Source organism: Centroberyx gerrardi, chromosome 19 (genome assembly GCF_048128805.1).
Source record: "Centroberyx gerrardi isolate f3 chromosome 19, fCenGer3.hap1.cur.20231027, whole genome shotgun sequence".
In the NCBI taxonomy this organism is placed as follows: domain Eukaryota; kingdom Metazoa; phylum Chordata; class Actinopteri; order Beryciformes; family Berycidae; genus Centroberyx; species Centroberyx gerrardi.
Genome location: NC_136015.1, coordinates 7,995,126 through 8,011,031, shown reverse-complemented (window position 1 = coordinate 8,011,031; position 15,906 = coordinate 7,995,126). Strand labels below are relative to the sequence as shown.

General features: G+C 45.0%; 1 protein-coding gene across 4 annotated transcripts in view; it reads left to right on the top strand.

The window, feature by feature from the left end:
* The window catches only part of nhsl3 (NHS like 3), a 38,387-nt gene that overhangs the window by 7,623 nt on the left and 14,858 nt on the right, over positions 1-15,906 (top strand). Inside the window, exon 1 of one of the 4 annotated variants that reach the window (XM_071894855.2) lies at positions 2,646-3,162. The exons of the other annotated variants lie outside the window; for them this stretch is intronic. Coding sequence (XP_071750956.2) covers positions 3,033-3,162 — 130 coding nt within the window. The 5' untranslated portion in view covers positions 2,646-3,032. Of the gene's footprint in view, positions 1-2,645; positions 3,163-15,906 lie in introns of those variants that run through there. 4 annotated transcript variants of the gene reach the window in all.

Genomic DNA, 15,906 nt, shown 5'->3' with positions numbered 1-15,906 from the left:
TTGTAATACAGTCCCTAATTCAGGCCACAATAAGTGACATCCCTAGACTTTGATACACACACACACACACACACATGCAAACTCACACATAAAAACAGACACACACACTTACAAAGGTAGATTCCTTAATCCTGTCTCGAGGCCCTGCTTATGGTCACCGTGACAACCACTTTCCCTGACGACGACTATTCCCTGACAACGGCATTCCTCTACACAAATGCCCTTTAATGTACGCATGTGCACACACACACACATACACACACACATGCACACACACACACACACACACACACACAGATTGACTCATTGCCTCCTTTGAGCTCCCTGCCTCCCTCCCTTGACAATGACACATGCTTTGATCACACACACATACACATTAAAATGTATCTAGGGCATGTTTGCCATGTTGTTTTGCATCTCATAGGTGATACAGGGTAGAGAGAGCCCAACACACCCACACACACACACACACACACACACACACACACACACAATACCATAGTGCACTCTGACTCTCATAGCTCTGTGATGGATGAGATAGTGAGCTCTCTGAGTACTCTACTAGCACAAATGTAATGGGTGTGGTTCTGATGGGGCTGCATTAAGAGGCAACATCTCTCTCGGAGCGTTTTATCGAGGATCCTCTTACACTCCGCGCTGGAAAGCTCGAGTGACATCACTCACTCGCAATCCTTTTCTCTGTCTCTCGCACGCAGACACATTTACACACGCACACACATATACATACTGTACATGTACGCGCTCGCGCTCAGATCCGTAAATACCAAGACACTCCTCTTGCTCTTCAAGCGCCGAATCGATTCCTCTCCAAGAAAAACGAGGGGTCGTAAATTCTTTCTATCCAGCAGCTCTCCCCTTCCTCACATGCTCCCCCGGTCAGTAAATCTGTCTTTTATTGGGGGCTTTTTTATCTTTCCAGCAGTTCTCTGCACATCAGAGGGATAGGGGAAGGGGGGGGTGGGGGGTTTGCGGTGAGGGAAACGTGATCAGGGTGACCATAATGGGGAATGTGTGGTGGTGATAGCACAATCTTTTTTTCCCCCTATATCTTTGTATCTCTGCCTCTATCTTTTACTATGTCTTCGCCTCATGTTCTTCATCCCCCCCACCCCTTCCCTCCCCTCCCTCTTCCTCCTTCCCTCCATCCAAATTCCACTGGGGGATCTCACTTCAGTATCCGCTGATGTGAGCCACATGCTACACAGTGGTATTCTTAATGTTCTTTGTCTTCCTTGACCTCGTTTTAGACGGATCCGATCGATTTACAGGCTCTGGGAGTGCCGTCGTTGATTGACGGCGAAGGTCATGACATCATCAGTGCGGGACAGACCCCGATTAGTCGCGGCGACACTGCCAAGTCATCGCTGGTGCTCGGGGACTGTCCGACACTGTTAGATATGTTCATTAGTAGGAATAGAGGGTGGATGGGAGGAGGGGGAGGAATACAGAAAGGAGGGAAGGAGGAAGATGAAAGGTGACAGTGAGGGTGTGTGTATGTGTGTTGGGGGGGGGGGGGGGGGGGGGATGTTGGAGTGGGGCTGGGAGAAAATGGAAGCGAGGAAGAGGAGGGTAGAGAGGGAAAGAAAGAGAGAAAGTGTGATAGAGATTAGCTCTTCAGACACATATTCCTTCTTAGTTCATACAGGTGAATGATGTGCCTGCTTTTTCTCAGACAGACTAGGCAACATTTGCTGCGACTGCCTCTGCGTTCGCTCAATATTTCCTCCCGTGTTTCCTCGTTTCAGTGCTCTGGCATTTGGCGGAAGCGCCGTTGCATCAGTGGAATTCCCCATCATGCCTGTCTGCAACTCACCCATCTGGGTCAGCATCTGTATTTCCTCTAAGCGCAGCAGGAATGTTCTCATCTGAAAGCAGGCTTTCATCTGTCTGACTGGTTGAGCGGCATATATTCTGCTCTTTCTTGTTTTTGTTTGTATTGATGTGTGCGTTCAGGCGTGTGTGTGTGTGTGTGTGTGTGTGTGTGTGTGTACAGGTGGGCTGCAGCCCTGTCAAAGCTAAGGTGCCAGACAGGAGGAGCCGTACCTGTGAAGATCAGTTGAATTATTGAGCGCCCCTTCGCTGCTTCTAGTTTCCCCTTCATCTCACTGTTTTTTTCCCTCGTTCCTTCACACAAGCACCGCTGATATAATGATCTCTTCTTGTCACCAGTTGTGAATGTGTGTGACCGTAGCAGGGGGATCTGCGTTTGCTCCATCACCTCACTGTGTGGACAGGATCCGTCACCGGTGTTTATAATGGTTGGCAATAAAGACAAGTGATCACCGCTCGCTCAAGGAGGAATTAGGGGAGGTGCAGAATGGAAGTGTGCCGTTAAACGTGAGAAAAAGACAGTGTGTGAACGGTTTGATGAGCTATATGATGAAGATGATAATAATAATGAGGGACAAGTGTGTATGTGTGTGTGTATTCACCCCTCCTACATTGTGAGAGAGTGCTGTGTGAATGCTCAGCTAGGGAGCAGAGCGATCGGAGGGGGAGAGAGTGGGAGGGGCACTCGCGTACACACTCCATCACACACACACATCCATACACACACACACACACGGTAGTGAGCTTCTCAGTGTGGGACGCTGCCGTTGCTTCAGCAGCTGGATGTACAGGACTGGAAGTGTGTCAGCTAGGGGAATAGGACCGAACTTACTGTGTGTTTGTGTGTGTTAATAGCATTTTTTGCATGCTGGTTGTGTGTGTGTGTGATAGTATAGTGAGGGAATGGTGTCAGTGGGTCTTTAGCACGCATACTCTATATCGGGGGGTGTGTGTGTGCATGCAGGCAGGTCTGAATCAGCAGGAATGATTTGACCACAGGGATTCAAGAGCGCCTTATTGACTTTGACTCAGGGTGTGTGTGTGTGTGTGTTAATTCTGGAGGAGTGTGTGAGACTGTGGGAGGACTTCAGAGAGGAAAAAGGCATCCGGATGTCATGTTGCGGGACCTGTCTTGCTGCGGGACAGTAGACCCCCTCTAGGGGCTTCGGGACGACCCTAATATGGGGAACAGCGTCCAGAAGAAGAAGGTCCAGACGGAGAAGAGCGTCTCCTCCCCCTCGTCCCCGAGCCCCGGCCGGGAAAAACCCAGAGGCTTCTGGCTGTTCGGACGTCCAGACAAGCAGAAGACAGGTAAGATGAGAGCGGGATGTCTGGAGGCGACGGCTGGCTAAGAGAATGAGTTTAGAGCGTTGCTCTGTCTGTGTAGCTGCTGGCGTTTTTGGCTGCTTGGAACAATAGAGAGTGTGTGTGTTGATGGGTTTGTGGTGACGGAGTGTGACAGCATGTTGTAAATGTTTATTCACAAGTCTGTGCTTCCAAGATTGACTGTTGAGTGACTGTTTTAGTTTTATTTGCTCAGATCTGACTTGTTTTGGGAGTTTTGAGATTAGAACCAGGTGAACTAGAACTGTGACAACTATCACTAAAAACATGCATTTGGATATGTGTGTCTGTGTGTGTCTAGGTGTGTGTGTGTGTGTGTGTGTGTGTGTGTGTGTGGTCATGTATATGTGTACATTAGTTCCTACAGTAAGCTGTTTGGATTCAGGGGGACAATATTCCCATGCTGACTTTACCTTAGTCAGCTTCAAGGTTTCCTGCTTATTGCACAAGTGTGCAGAAGAGGGTTTGTGTGTGTTTGTGTGTGTGTGTGTGTGTGTGTGTGTATGTCTGTGTGTGCATGTGTGTGTGTGAACAAGAGAGTCTAAGTGTTCAGTTTCTTTTTGTTCCGGTGGGTTGTTTCTTCTGCTGACAGATGAGTTGGGGTGACAGAGTGCAAGAGGATTTCAGAGTTAAGAGAGTTTGGTTGTCTGCTGTCTTTGCACAACCATGCCACAGTATGTGTGTGTGTGTGTGTGTGTGTGTGTGATCCTGTGTGTGTGTGTGTGTGTGTCTGTTATTGTATGATCCTGTGAGTGATTATTGTAGGAGCAATGGGAAACAGTGCCAAGCCTGTCCCATGCTGATCACTGTCTGTGTTGACTGTCCCCGAAGCAACAAAACAGCAGACAAACAGGTTTCACACACACTCACACGGACTCAGACAGTCAGATTGTCTGATAGACAGTCAGGCAGTGAGATTTGTATTTCACAAGGCTGTACCCTCCCACTCCTGTTGACATTTCTCACTGTTTCCCACGAGATTTGTTTTCTACTTGTGATTCTGTCGCTTCTCACCCAGCACTGTTGTTTTCTATTTTATGTCATTTTTGTGTAGTTGACATAATCTCCTTCCCTCTCTGAGGTTATTGACAAAACAGTGAAACTTATGGCAGAAAACTCTTCTGGACGCAAGGTCTATTCATTAGCTCTAAGTGAAAAACATCTTCTGTACACTTAGATCCATGCAATTTACATTTTACACACAAGATTCATCAGAGCATAAGACCCTCATCTAAAAGACCTTCATCATGCTCTAATGAGGGTTTGTAGGCATGCTCTTTCACTTGGACTGTGATCAGTTGACACGAGCTTGGTTTCCATCCAAGTCATTTTTATGCAAATTATAATGTGTTGAATTAGACAGAGTCGAAATGCCAAAATTCAATAAAAAGTTTTAATGCTCGCTTCAGGCAGAATTGTATTTTTTTTTTCTCTCTTTTTTTTTCTGATAAAGATATTTAATAAATAGCAATGGAAAAACGTGTTGAATAGATGCTGATGTAGTGATATTTGTCCATAAAATGTCCACCATGACCTACCAGAAATGCACTTGTCATGGTTGTATGGCTATTACTTGGTGTATTGGAATATTGCCAAGTGCATTTCTTCAGCATGAAATATGACCCACATTAGTTGACACCAAAGAACAATAACAACTTTCCCAATGCTAATCAATTCTTGAAAGACTCTTTCTGTTTTTCTTGTGGATGAGTTTTCTGATGTAGTTACATCCTACAACCTAATTATATTGGAAACGCACCTTTTTCATATTGTCTGCTTTGTGACATTTCAAAAGTTTGCTTTTGAGCAACTCATTTCACTAAGATGGCTGGAATCTGCGCATGTGATGGCATGTCTCATCCATTGGTCCCCGATGCTAATGGTTACCATGGGAACGGGTGACCCCTCTGAACCCTGTTTGTTAATGGTATGGAGGTATGCAACAGACACACAGACTGAAACGAGACAGGCTAGTGGAGGAAACTTTGTTATCGGAATATCAGGATGGTGTGTGTGTGTGTGTGTGTGTGGGTGTGTGTGTGTGTGTGATCCTCTTCTTCTCTTGAGTCGCCCTCTCCTGTATTCACTGCCTCATTCATGGGGAGTTTATTCAGAAACTTGGGGTGTGAATGCATTCCTACATTCCATCCAATCTCCTTACGCATGGACACCCATCCAGCACACACACACACACACACACACACACACACACACACACACATACACACACACACACACACACTTTCTCAGAGCGTGTTGAAAAGTGGTGCAGCGCATGTTTGTGTTTATTTCAGGTGATTGTATGTACGCCAAGCTGCACAATACCCAAAATAAAAGATAGAGAGGAGATAGAGAGGAAAGAGTGCATTGTTTGGTATAGAGAAAAAGGATAGATAATGTCTTAACATTGTGCGTGCACATGTATTCATGTGTGTGTGTTAGTGTAGAGTAGGGCTGATGCTCTACCCCGCTAATTTGTCTCCATGTTGACTTTATTTATAGACCAGTAAACCATAGCTAATGGATTAAACCCACAGCAAAGCTAACAACCACACAATGCACGGCCTCTCAGTGCTGCAGCTCACTGCAGCATAAAGTCTAGCAGGGTAATGAAACGTGCGAGCTGTGATCTCAACGACTAGAGCCCCGCTATCTCTCCCTGAAATATGTGTCATGTCTGTCTCATTCTGGCCCCGTTCCAAACCGGAGAGTCACACCCTTCACTGCGTCCTTCACAACACCTGAGAAGCTGCTTGTGCTGGGGACACACTGCAAGACTTAACAGACTGGGAAACGGCTGGATATCACACATGATGCAACGACTGGCTTTTGAAGATATTTGTCGTCCACGATTTTGGATAAGTCTCTTTCCATTGGTTGTTTGTTCATCCGTCACGCTCGATATTTCAGATACAGCTCATCGGATTTCCATGAAACTTGAAATAATGGATTCACCATTGTGTTATCACATTTTCAAAATTACATTGACTGGCCCAAGATGGAGGGGCTACAACTACAGGTGATTTGAAAATGAGGTAGAGATTGGGATCACACATAAATTTTTCGGACGACAATTCTCTCCTGCTCAACTCTCATTGGCTATTGCCCGTCTCTGAGTCATTGAACATTGTACACTACAGGAGGACGTCAAAACTTCCATATTCATATCCTTCCATATTCGAGACATATAAATCAAACATGTTGGAAATAATTGTGATGGTAGTGATGGTCTGAAGCTTGAGTCCTTAATCCTCACACACTACAAGACTTGCACAGACTTGGTCCAATATTAAAAATCAGTGACGGCCAAATCATGGCTATAATTGGGCTATTAATCCGCCATATAGTCCAAACTCTGAGCTGAATTATCTTTCGTGGTTACTTTGCTCAAGGATGTTTACTCATGCCAGAGGAAAATTTCTACAAAAGTGGAATTAGCTGCTTCAGAGTTTTGCAGTTGAACTTCGTTTCACCTGGCACAGCAACGCTATCAATGCTAGTATCAATTAACAATGACCGGAGGCATTTTTTCTGCACACAAACAGTGTAAAAAGATACAATGGGGTGTGCAGGGTTGAGACGTTGCCAGCTGAGCTCCGGCATCACAAAGATGCCTATTCATCTGCTGCTGCGAGCATGAACACAGCGGCTACAGTGGACGAGATTAGCTCACCATGAACTCACTTTGCCGCATACGCAGGTGGTCACCGACGCAGAGACACACACACACAAGCACACATACATACAAAGACAGACATACACTCTGTCTCTGCGCTGTCATTCCTTCATTCTTGAGGCCCTCTGAGGTTTTATGAAGCCACGTCTTGGAGCAGATGGGTCCCCAGATGTTTCGTATTACCTTCTCATAACTGTCCTCTCTGCAGGGCAAACCGCAGCCGGCTTTGATCACGGGGTAGGCTTTCGCCCCCAGTCCGTCTCTGCAACAGGGCAGTGAGTGGTGTGTGTATTCTCGAGATAAACCATCCAATAAATTGTCTGTAAACCCCAAACTTACTGACATACTCTCGAAATCCTCCTCCTCCTCTCTTTTGCCCTCATCTCTTCTCCACACTCCCCTCGCTCTCCCTCCTACCTCACGTTTACGCCGCTCTTTCCTTGACCTTGGCCCGTCGGCTAGTTTTGTATCTCGCAGCATTTCGGGAGGGGAGATATTCGCATGATAGCCCGCTCAGCTCTGCATGGACGGACCTGCATGCCTCTGTGATTAATGGAAGAGTTTCTTGAGAGGCGATGAAGGAGTGTGTGTGGGGGGGAGAGATGGCATTAAAAGTGACGGAAAGAAGCTTACAAGAATCAGAGAAGAAAAGTAAAAGAGAAGGTGACTGCACAGGCAGAATATAATGGGGAGAGAAGTACAGAGAACACAAGCGAGCAGATTCCGCAGCCGGTTTCATCACGACGGCCTTGTGCAGGCTGTGATATATTCCATATTCCATTATCCTGCCGGGGAAGGCCTGCCTAAGCCTTTTGATTTCTGTAAGCGGGGCTAAGGCGCTCTCTTCTTGGTCCTCCTTTGAAGATCTCATTTACTGCGCGCCACTGTCAATGTCATGCGCTCCCCACAGAGAGCTTAGGCAACGCACAGCCAGGATAAAGAGAGGATGACTTTTCCTCCCTATACTATCTCTCTCCCTCCCACGCCTCGCCCCATCCCTCCTTCCAGCCCTGATCTTTTATGTTCTCTCTCTCTCTCTCTCTCTCTTTCTCACTCTGCATTGCATTGCTCTCCTCTCCCTTTTTACACACGAGCTATACCTGCACACACAGGAACATCTCGACGGTACGCATATATATACCCCTTCCTTTGCTTTCTTTTCTGCTTTCTTTTCTGCTCCCCCTCTTCCGCTACACCCAGACTCTTGTGCGCTGTATTTCCCACCACAAGAGACAACACAGTGGGTGGGGAGTGTGTGTGTGAGTTATTCTTAAGCCTAGCCTTTCATCCGGCCTCTCTGTCTTCTCACTTTCCTCTCCGTCCCTCCCGTCCCCTTTCTTCTCCGTCTCCGACTTTTCTGTTTTCTATTTTGTCTGCGCCGGAGACTAAGTACAGAGCGCCGCGTGTGTTGAAAGGCTCTGAAAAGCCCTGTCATTCACCGCTCCTCTTCTTCTTCCTGCAACAAGATGTTCTCAGGACCCCGGGGGCCGCGGGGCCCGTCTCGACGCTGCCCGCTTTAATTGTCGCCGTGAATTTCGCACCTGTAACGTCATGTTCTGGCCTGTTACACCAAGGTGTCCCCATTCTCTAGACATGAAGGGAGATCATTACCTTCTTCCTCTATCCCTTCTTCTCATGCAGCAAGAAGTGGGACTTTTGTTTTCTTCTCTCCAAATAGAATGAGAAGTTTTGGCAGCACACAATTGTGGTTAGTCTGCATTTTCTGGTTCTAAATGTAGTGTGGGAATTTTTTTTCGGCGCTGAATGGCATCTCCGAAACACTTTCAAGTCTGGATCATTCCTTTCTAAATGATCCACAGCCGAATAGCAAGTCTCATGTGGGCAAAGAGAGGCTGCTTCATGTAAGTGTACATGTTTGTGCTTCCATGTGAACACTATGTGACGACCTGGCCCAAGTCTCACTGGAGCTATAACTGGGGAAGAAATCCTGTTATTTCAGCCATGGTTAAGACCAGTGTTTGGCTCGTTACTCAAATAAGTAATATATTACTCATTACTTTACTCATTACTGTTACTCATTTCAAAAATGATATGATAATTTTACTTATTACTACGTGAAAGCAGTAATTTGTTACACCACCCATTAGATTACTTTTGTTTTACACCCCAAAATTTGCAGTTATGTCCTGTCAAAAATTGGCATCTTTTTGCTCAATAAAATCAGAAGAAGAAGTAGGAATGCCTTCGGGAATAGTGGAGAAAGTCAACTTTTTGGCCATTTCCCATCTAAACTGTGAGGACGATGACTAATTATGACAAAAACAAATTAGGGGAAGGAGTGGGATAAAGTTTTTGAATTATTCAACTTCAATTTGAACCAGGGGTGATAGAAAAGGTAATGACTCATGTTTTTATATGTAACTCTAATGATATTACTGAAATTGAAATTTTAACTTGAGTAACATGTTTATTTACCTCCCACCTGTGGTTCAGACCCAGTGGTGGGTGGCCACACTGCTGCTCATCTCTTGTAGCTTCAGTGTCTCAGAGCAAGCTCTCTGTCTCCAGTATAAAGGGACGCAGTGTTTGGATTGCTCTGTAATGGGGCTCAGTCCAGTGGCTTCCTGCATCACCTAAATTGAGTTAAAGCATTAGACCACACTGTTAAACAGCCCACTGTATATGCATGCACACACACACATACACAGAGCAGCAAGCTTGTCAGTCCGAAGGTCAATCTTTTAACTTTTGACATGACTGGGATGTGATATTCATCATTCTGTAACAAGGACAAAATTATTTTTTATTACCTATGTTAGACTTCATTTTCCAATTTAAATGTACCCAATCCAAAATTGGAAACTTGTGACATTCTTAGCTAAACACGCCCTGCCCAGTTGACGGAGAAGAAACTGATACCAAACCTAAGATTGAACTTCACTGAAATTGAGTTATCCATCAGTCAGAGGGGCCTTTACTGTCTCAAAGTGCTCATTCACATTTGTCTGACATCATGATAAAATAAATCAGTTTTGGAAAGCTGCTACAGTTGTTCTATGTTCTGTCTAGGATAAGACTGGGTGGGTTTTTGGAGGCCGATGCTTAAACAAATATTTTTCCATTGAAACGTCCGATAGTCGATATTTCGTGCCAATATTCAATCTAATTAAATTTGACAAATAATTGCGAAAAATTACAAGGATTCAGTGTTTCCCTCAGAATAAACTGGTCAGGGTGGAAATACTTGAAACATCATTGAAAGTCACAGTAATGAAATTGTTTTAGGTGGGTCAGCAGCTCCTTAAGGCAGGGTGAGGCAGGGTTCACTGCAGGTTTTACATACTTTAACCCTAACCCCTGAAGCTGTTGAGTGAAATCCTTCCACACCACACCCGAATGATTTCTCTGGTCAGATATCTGAACTAAAACTAATGATAACAAAAACATATTCACTAGCAGTGGTCAGGGAGGAACCTCCATCCTATCAGAGGTCCTGTCCTGAACCCCAACAACATCGGTTATGTCATCTTACCAGCGCCATGAGACCTTGGATTGATGTAGGCGAAGAGGTTAGGCTCGGTACAGCGGAGTATCCGTGCCAAGCAGATGGCGCGGGGCCGGTGCCAGCCTCGGCCTTTTTCGCCCCTCAGCAGTTGGCAGCGGGTCGAGTCGAACGCGTCGCCGTCTTTTCACGCAGATTTACATGTGTTTTGAAACAGATCGAAAAGGAGGCGCCTTGTTTACGAAGGGAGGCTTAGTTCATCGGCCGTGCGTAACAGGATTTCACCGGGGGAAGAGCGACAGTGTGTTTCTGCTGCATTTAGTGAAGGCTCACAATGGGCAGAATGAGATGGTGATGGTGTTTTCGGTGGGCAGCATGCATATGCACGAGCTAACACACACACACACACACACACACACACACACACACACACAAAACACATTCTCTGTGTATCTTTCGTTCACATGCACACACAGTGGCTTGATGCATTTATGCTGCTGATGGAAAAACCTAATACCCTAAATGCCTGTGCATTCATGCATGTGTGTTTGTGAGAGTGTGTGTGTGTGTGTGTGTGTGTGTGTGTGTGTGTGTGTTTACATGTGCGATGCTTGCTGCTCATCTTGAACACAGCCAGCGTCTGTTCAAACCTAATGCGTTCGGTGTGATTCGGATGACAGAGTCAAACGAGCTTGTTGTGAATTTGCTCCCTTGTACCTCACAGCACAGCGTTCAGTAGATGTTTTTTTCCCTCCTTGCTCCTCATAAACCCACTTCAGACTCAAACATTTCGATGTTGACAAAGGTTGTCAAGGGAGCGCTTCATCCTGAACACATATTTTTTCTATTTTCCATACAGCTTCTATATTCATTCCCCTGTGTCAGAGCATTTTGTGGCTGAATCGCATGAGATGAATCCATTATATTGGAGATGGGGTCCATGTACAGAAAAGAACAAGGGATGATTGTTGGTCGGATGAGTCGCTGTCTGGAAATATCTTTAAAATCTCTATAACTTGGTTCCATGGGAGGCATAAGATGATGTAGATGACATTTCGGTTAGCAGGAAGGTCAAACCCTGACATACGTTCTGATTCCACACTGAGACAAAGCAGACAGCGACATTTGATTTTGTGTCATTATTGCAATTGAGAAGGTCGAGGAGGTCGGGAGTCTGCACTGTTGCTAAAACCCGAAACTAATTTTCCCTGTGAAAATGCCGTCTTTATCTCAGTGGGAGTTTCTGCACGGTTTTATGGTGGTAATCCAGGCCTGATGCATCTTGGTCTGTGACAGTGAGGAAGAGACTCCGCTATCTTTTGGTCCATCATCTATCGGTCTCAGTCCGCTCAAGTGAATCTCACGTGGACACAATAAAGGATAGATAAGCAAATCCATAAACTCATCGACTCGTGACAGTTTTCACTGATGGGGAAGATTGATAGGGACGAATTCTCATAAAAATACATCTTAGTGAAGCATAGTTGAGCATGTTTACTAAAATGTTCACACACTGCAAAAAGTGTCCATTTTAAGAAGTTATTTAATCTGGTACTGGGTCTTTAAATTTTATTTTGCTTTAAGAAAAGGGGAAAAAATGCCAGTAATGAGAATTTTCTGTCATTTTCTTGATACTAGTGGAGTGATCTGCCTCATTCTGCCTTAGTGACACTTGTTTCAAGAATAAAATCTTGAATTAAGTGAAACTGCATTAATTGGAAACAAGTGGCATCATCTCACCCCAGTGGCAGAATTCTTCACTTGTTTTAAGAAAAATAAGACTAAATATGAGACTGAATATGAGACTAAATTACTTGTTGAGATGGACATTTGTGCCCCTGTGTTTTCATAGTTTCGTCCAGCTGAAACCAGAAGCGTCCTCGCAGCTTGAGGACAGATTGAGGATGTCCACACCTCAGTGAATTTTCGGTCTGACAGAGGAATCAGACCTGAGGCTGTCGGGCCTGTCCTGGCCTGCTTGGCTCTGTGCTTTTGACTGTTGCGGAAGCTGTAGGCCTCTCATTAACTCATCAATCATAATTAAATGAGACTGTTCGCCATTAGGGAGACATGGACTTGCCTCAAATAGCCTGCAATGCCCTTTTTTCTATTTTAGGCGGCCACTTCTGTTTCTGTTATGGCTTTCTGACCACGCTGCAAAAAATATCCATCCTAAAAAGTTGTTTAATCGCGTCTTAACATTTTATTTTTCTTAAAACAAGTGAAAGAATCTGCCATTGGGATGAAATAATTTCACTTATTTCCAATGCAAATCAACTTGTTTTAATAGTTTTGGTGAACAAGTGTAATTTTCATGATACTAGTGTAGTGACCTGCCGTTTTTCAAGATATTGACACTTGTTTCTAGAAAACGTCTGAATGCATTGGAAACAAGTGAAATTATCTCACCCCACTGATAAAAGATTTCACTTGTGTTAAGATAAAATATGGTTTTAAAAGACTAAAACAACTTTTTGCAGTATATGCTCTATTGCTACTCTACACCCTCTCTCTCTCCCTCTCTCTCTCTTTCTCTCTCTCTCTCTCCCTCTCTGTCTCTCTTTCTCTCTCTCTCTCTCCCTCTCTCTCTCTCTTTCTATCTCATTCTCAGGGTGGTTTTGGCTGGAGGCTTTCGGGTCTGGCTCTCTCTCTAATTTTCAAGGGTCACCCAGGGGACGCCTTCGCTCACTCCCACACACCAACCAGCAACAAATAGATTTATTATCTTGTTTTGCGACTGTGGATGAATGCAGCATTCTGTATGCATGAATCTGTATGGATGTTTACGGAACGCATAGTTTTGCTCTGAAAAAGCTCTTAAGTTTGAATGACAAGCAGCAAAACAACTCATCCTCCTAAGCGGTAAAAAATCGCAATCCCCTTATTTGAGAAAGAGAGAAAGAGGGGGGAAGAGAGAGAGATCATTACAAAAAGAGTGGCAGTTGCTATTTTTATCCACTGTGGGTACAGCAGTAGCTAAGTTTAGCTCTCCGTTTGTGTGCCCTCCTGGCATCTGAGGGTCCCGAGGTTAGGAACATGTCGGATCCATAAACGATGCTTACATAAAAGAAAATAGTAGATATTGAGGGAGGGGAGACCGTTAATTCACTTTTCCCACCCAGATTTCCTATGGATTCAAACCCGCAACCTTCCAGTCACAAGCCTGCTTCCCTAACCTTTAGGCTACTATCGCTATCTGTGACCTCTAATCGGTGTTCATCATAGGGAAACATCCATCAGTGTAAACAAAAATCAATTATATTTTCAGAAAATGCATTATTAATGTGTTTTGCTTCCTCTGAACAGCCTATTTTCATACAGCTTACATCAGTTTAGTACCACTTATGATGTAAGACTTACTTGCAAATTAGATCAGATGGGTACACCCTCCACAACATCCCTGGTGTTATGGATAGAAAGCCTACAGTAATACTTGTGAGTTATTGCCAGGCTGGTACTGTAATGTTTTTGTCCACCAGCCACTGACCGATAGATTCCACTAGCCACTTTGCCAGCTAAATTTGATTTTTAGAATAGAATAAGACACAGTCAACATTTGGCTGGTGGCTGGCATTAATTTCTCTCTCTCTCTGTCTCTCTCTCTCTCTCTTTCTCTCTCTATATCTCTCTCTGACTTCCTCTCAATCTTTCCATCTCTGTAGAGGGAGGTAATGAAACTGCCAGAGCACAGCAAGAGAGGGTTAAAATGTGACCAACAATAAACCCCACAATGGCCTCAACACACAAACACGCATGTGTACACACACACACACACACACACATACACACACACACACACACATACACACAGGCATCGTTATTTAGTTCATTGCCGTTCCCCTGATTTGTATTCTATGGCTGCTGTGGTGGGCTTGAGTTATGAGCTCACCTGCCTAACATTGAGTAGTATAGTATTAACCAGGGAAAGGAAGGAGAGAGAGAGAGAGAGAGAGAGAGAGAGATACAGGCTAACCTCCATCCTCCATGAACATATCCAGTGGAATATCTCATGTTTCATGTGTCTTGTTATGATATTATCATGCGCCCTCTCTTGCTCAGGATGAAATATTAACTGCAAGACTAGGCTCATTCATCATTGTATCTACAGTATAAGATACAAGAGAGATTATGGTCATAGAGGAACACAAAAACTAAAAAAAAACAACTCACAAAAACATAAAACACAGCCTCGCTTGTACTACAGGACCCTGGAGATGGTGGGAAGATTACAGTAGGAGGGGTGAAGACAGAAGGGCAGAGGGAAGAGGAGGGATGCTGAGGGAGGGCGAGGAAGGCAGTCTGACTCTGCAGCGGGCCGAGGAAATGGGAGGAAGGATAAGAGGGTACGGGGGCAGGGAGAGGACATAAATCACCAAGTACAGCACCTGTCATCACCCATGAACCACCTGCATTTCTGATTTCCTCTGGGTCGGACGTAGAAAGAGAGATGAAGCGGGAACAAGAGAGAAAGAGAGCGGGGTGATTAGACATGACAAAGGAGGACGGAGAGGTCAATGAAAGAAAGAGAGAGAGAAAGGAGAGAGAGAGAGACAAGAGAGCCAATTTGGGATTTTGAATGACACAATCTCATAAAATTTTGTCAAATGAGCACGTATTCGTATTTCATGACCTCACGCTCATTTCATGAGATTTCGGGGGACCGTGGCCGAATGCGAGAGTCATCGAATCGCCTAGAAACAGCGAGAACAGAGAGAAACAAAACTTAGAGAGGACAAAGAAGTCCCAAGCGTCCGTCTCAAACAAACGCCTATTGTCGCCAAGTATTTCTCAGCCGCGACGTTGGAGCGGAGCGATCCGGGCCTCTGCCAGCGTGAAAAACACCTCAGGGCAAACACTGCTCCCGCTTGGCAGGGAGGGAGTATCTTCATCTAGAGACGGCAGCCTCGGTTAAGGAAACAAACAGCGCTATCCTGCTCAAATCAACCTGCTGAACAATGCACTGATTGAGACAGACTGTGGTTGTGTTGTGACACATCATTTCCCAGGTGCAGGAAGCATTGCCTAAGCTCAGTGTCTGCTGTTTTTCTCAGCCAAGGAATGAGTCATTAGTTGGTGAAATGAGTCCGTTTGCATGTATTGGGTATGACATATTGGATACATTGAGTCTATCTATCTATCTATCTATCTATCTGTCTATCTATCTATCTCAGGGTGTTTGTGAGAAGAGTAAGACAATCCCGGGACATGAAGAGAATTATTGATCAGATCTGTTCCTCTGCAGAGGAAGCCCGGCTCAAGCTAGTCTGACTTGGAGGAGACAGAGGCAGAGATGATGCCTCAGATCGGGTTCCTGCAATAATTAATGATCAATAATTTCCTCTTTACCCTTGTTATTTGTTCTCATTTTTAACTGGCTTTTCCAGCTATGTTTACAGTTCTGCCTCTCTCTCTCTCTCTCTCTCTCTCTCTCTCTCCCTCTCTCTCTCTCTCTCTCTCCCTCCCACTCTTTCTTTCCTAGCTCTCTCCCTTTCTTATGAACACACAGAGCGTGCACGTGCTGACACACACACACACGCGCACGCACACACACACACACAGTGGCAGTCTTCAT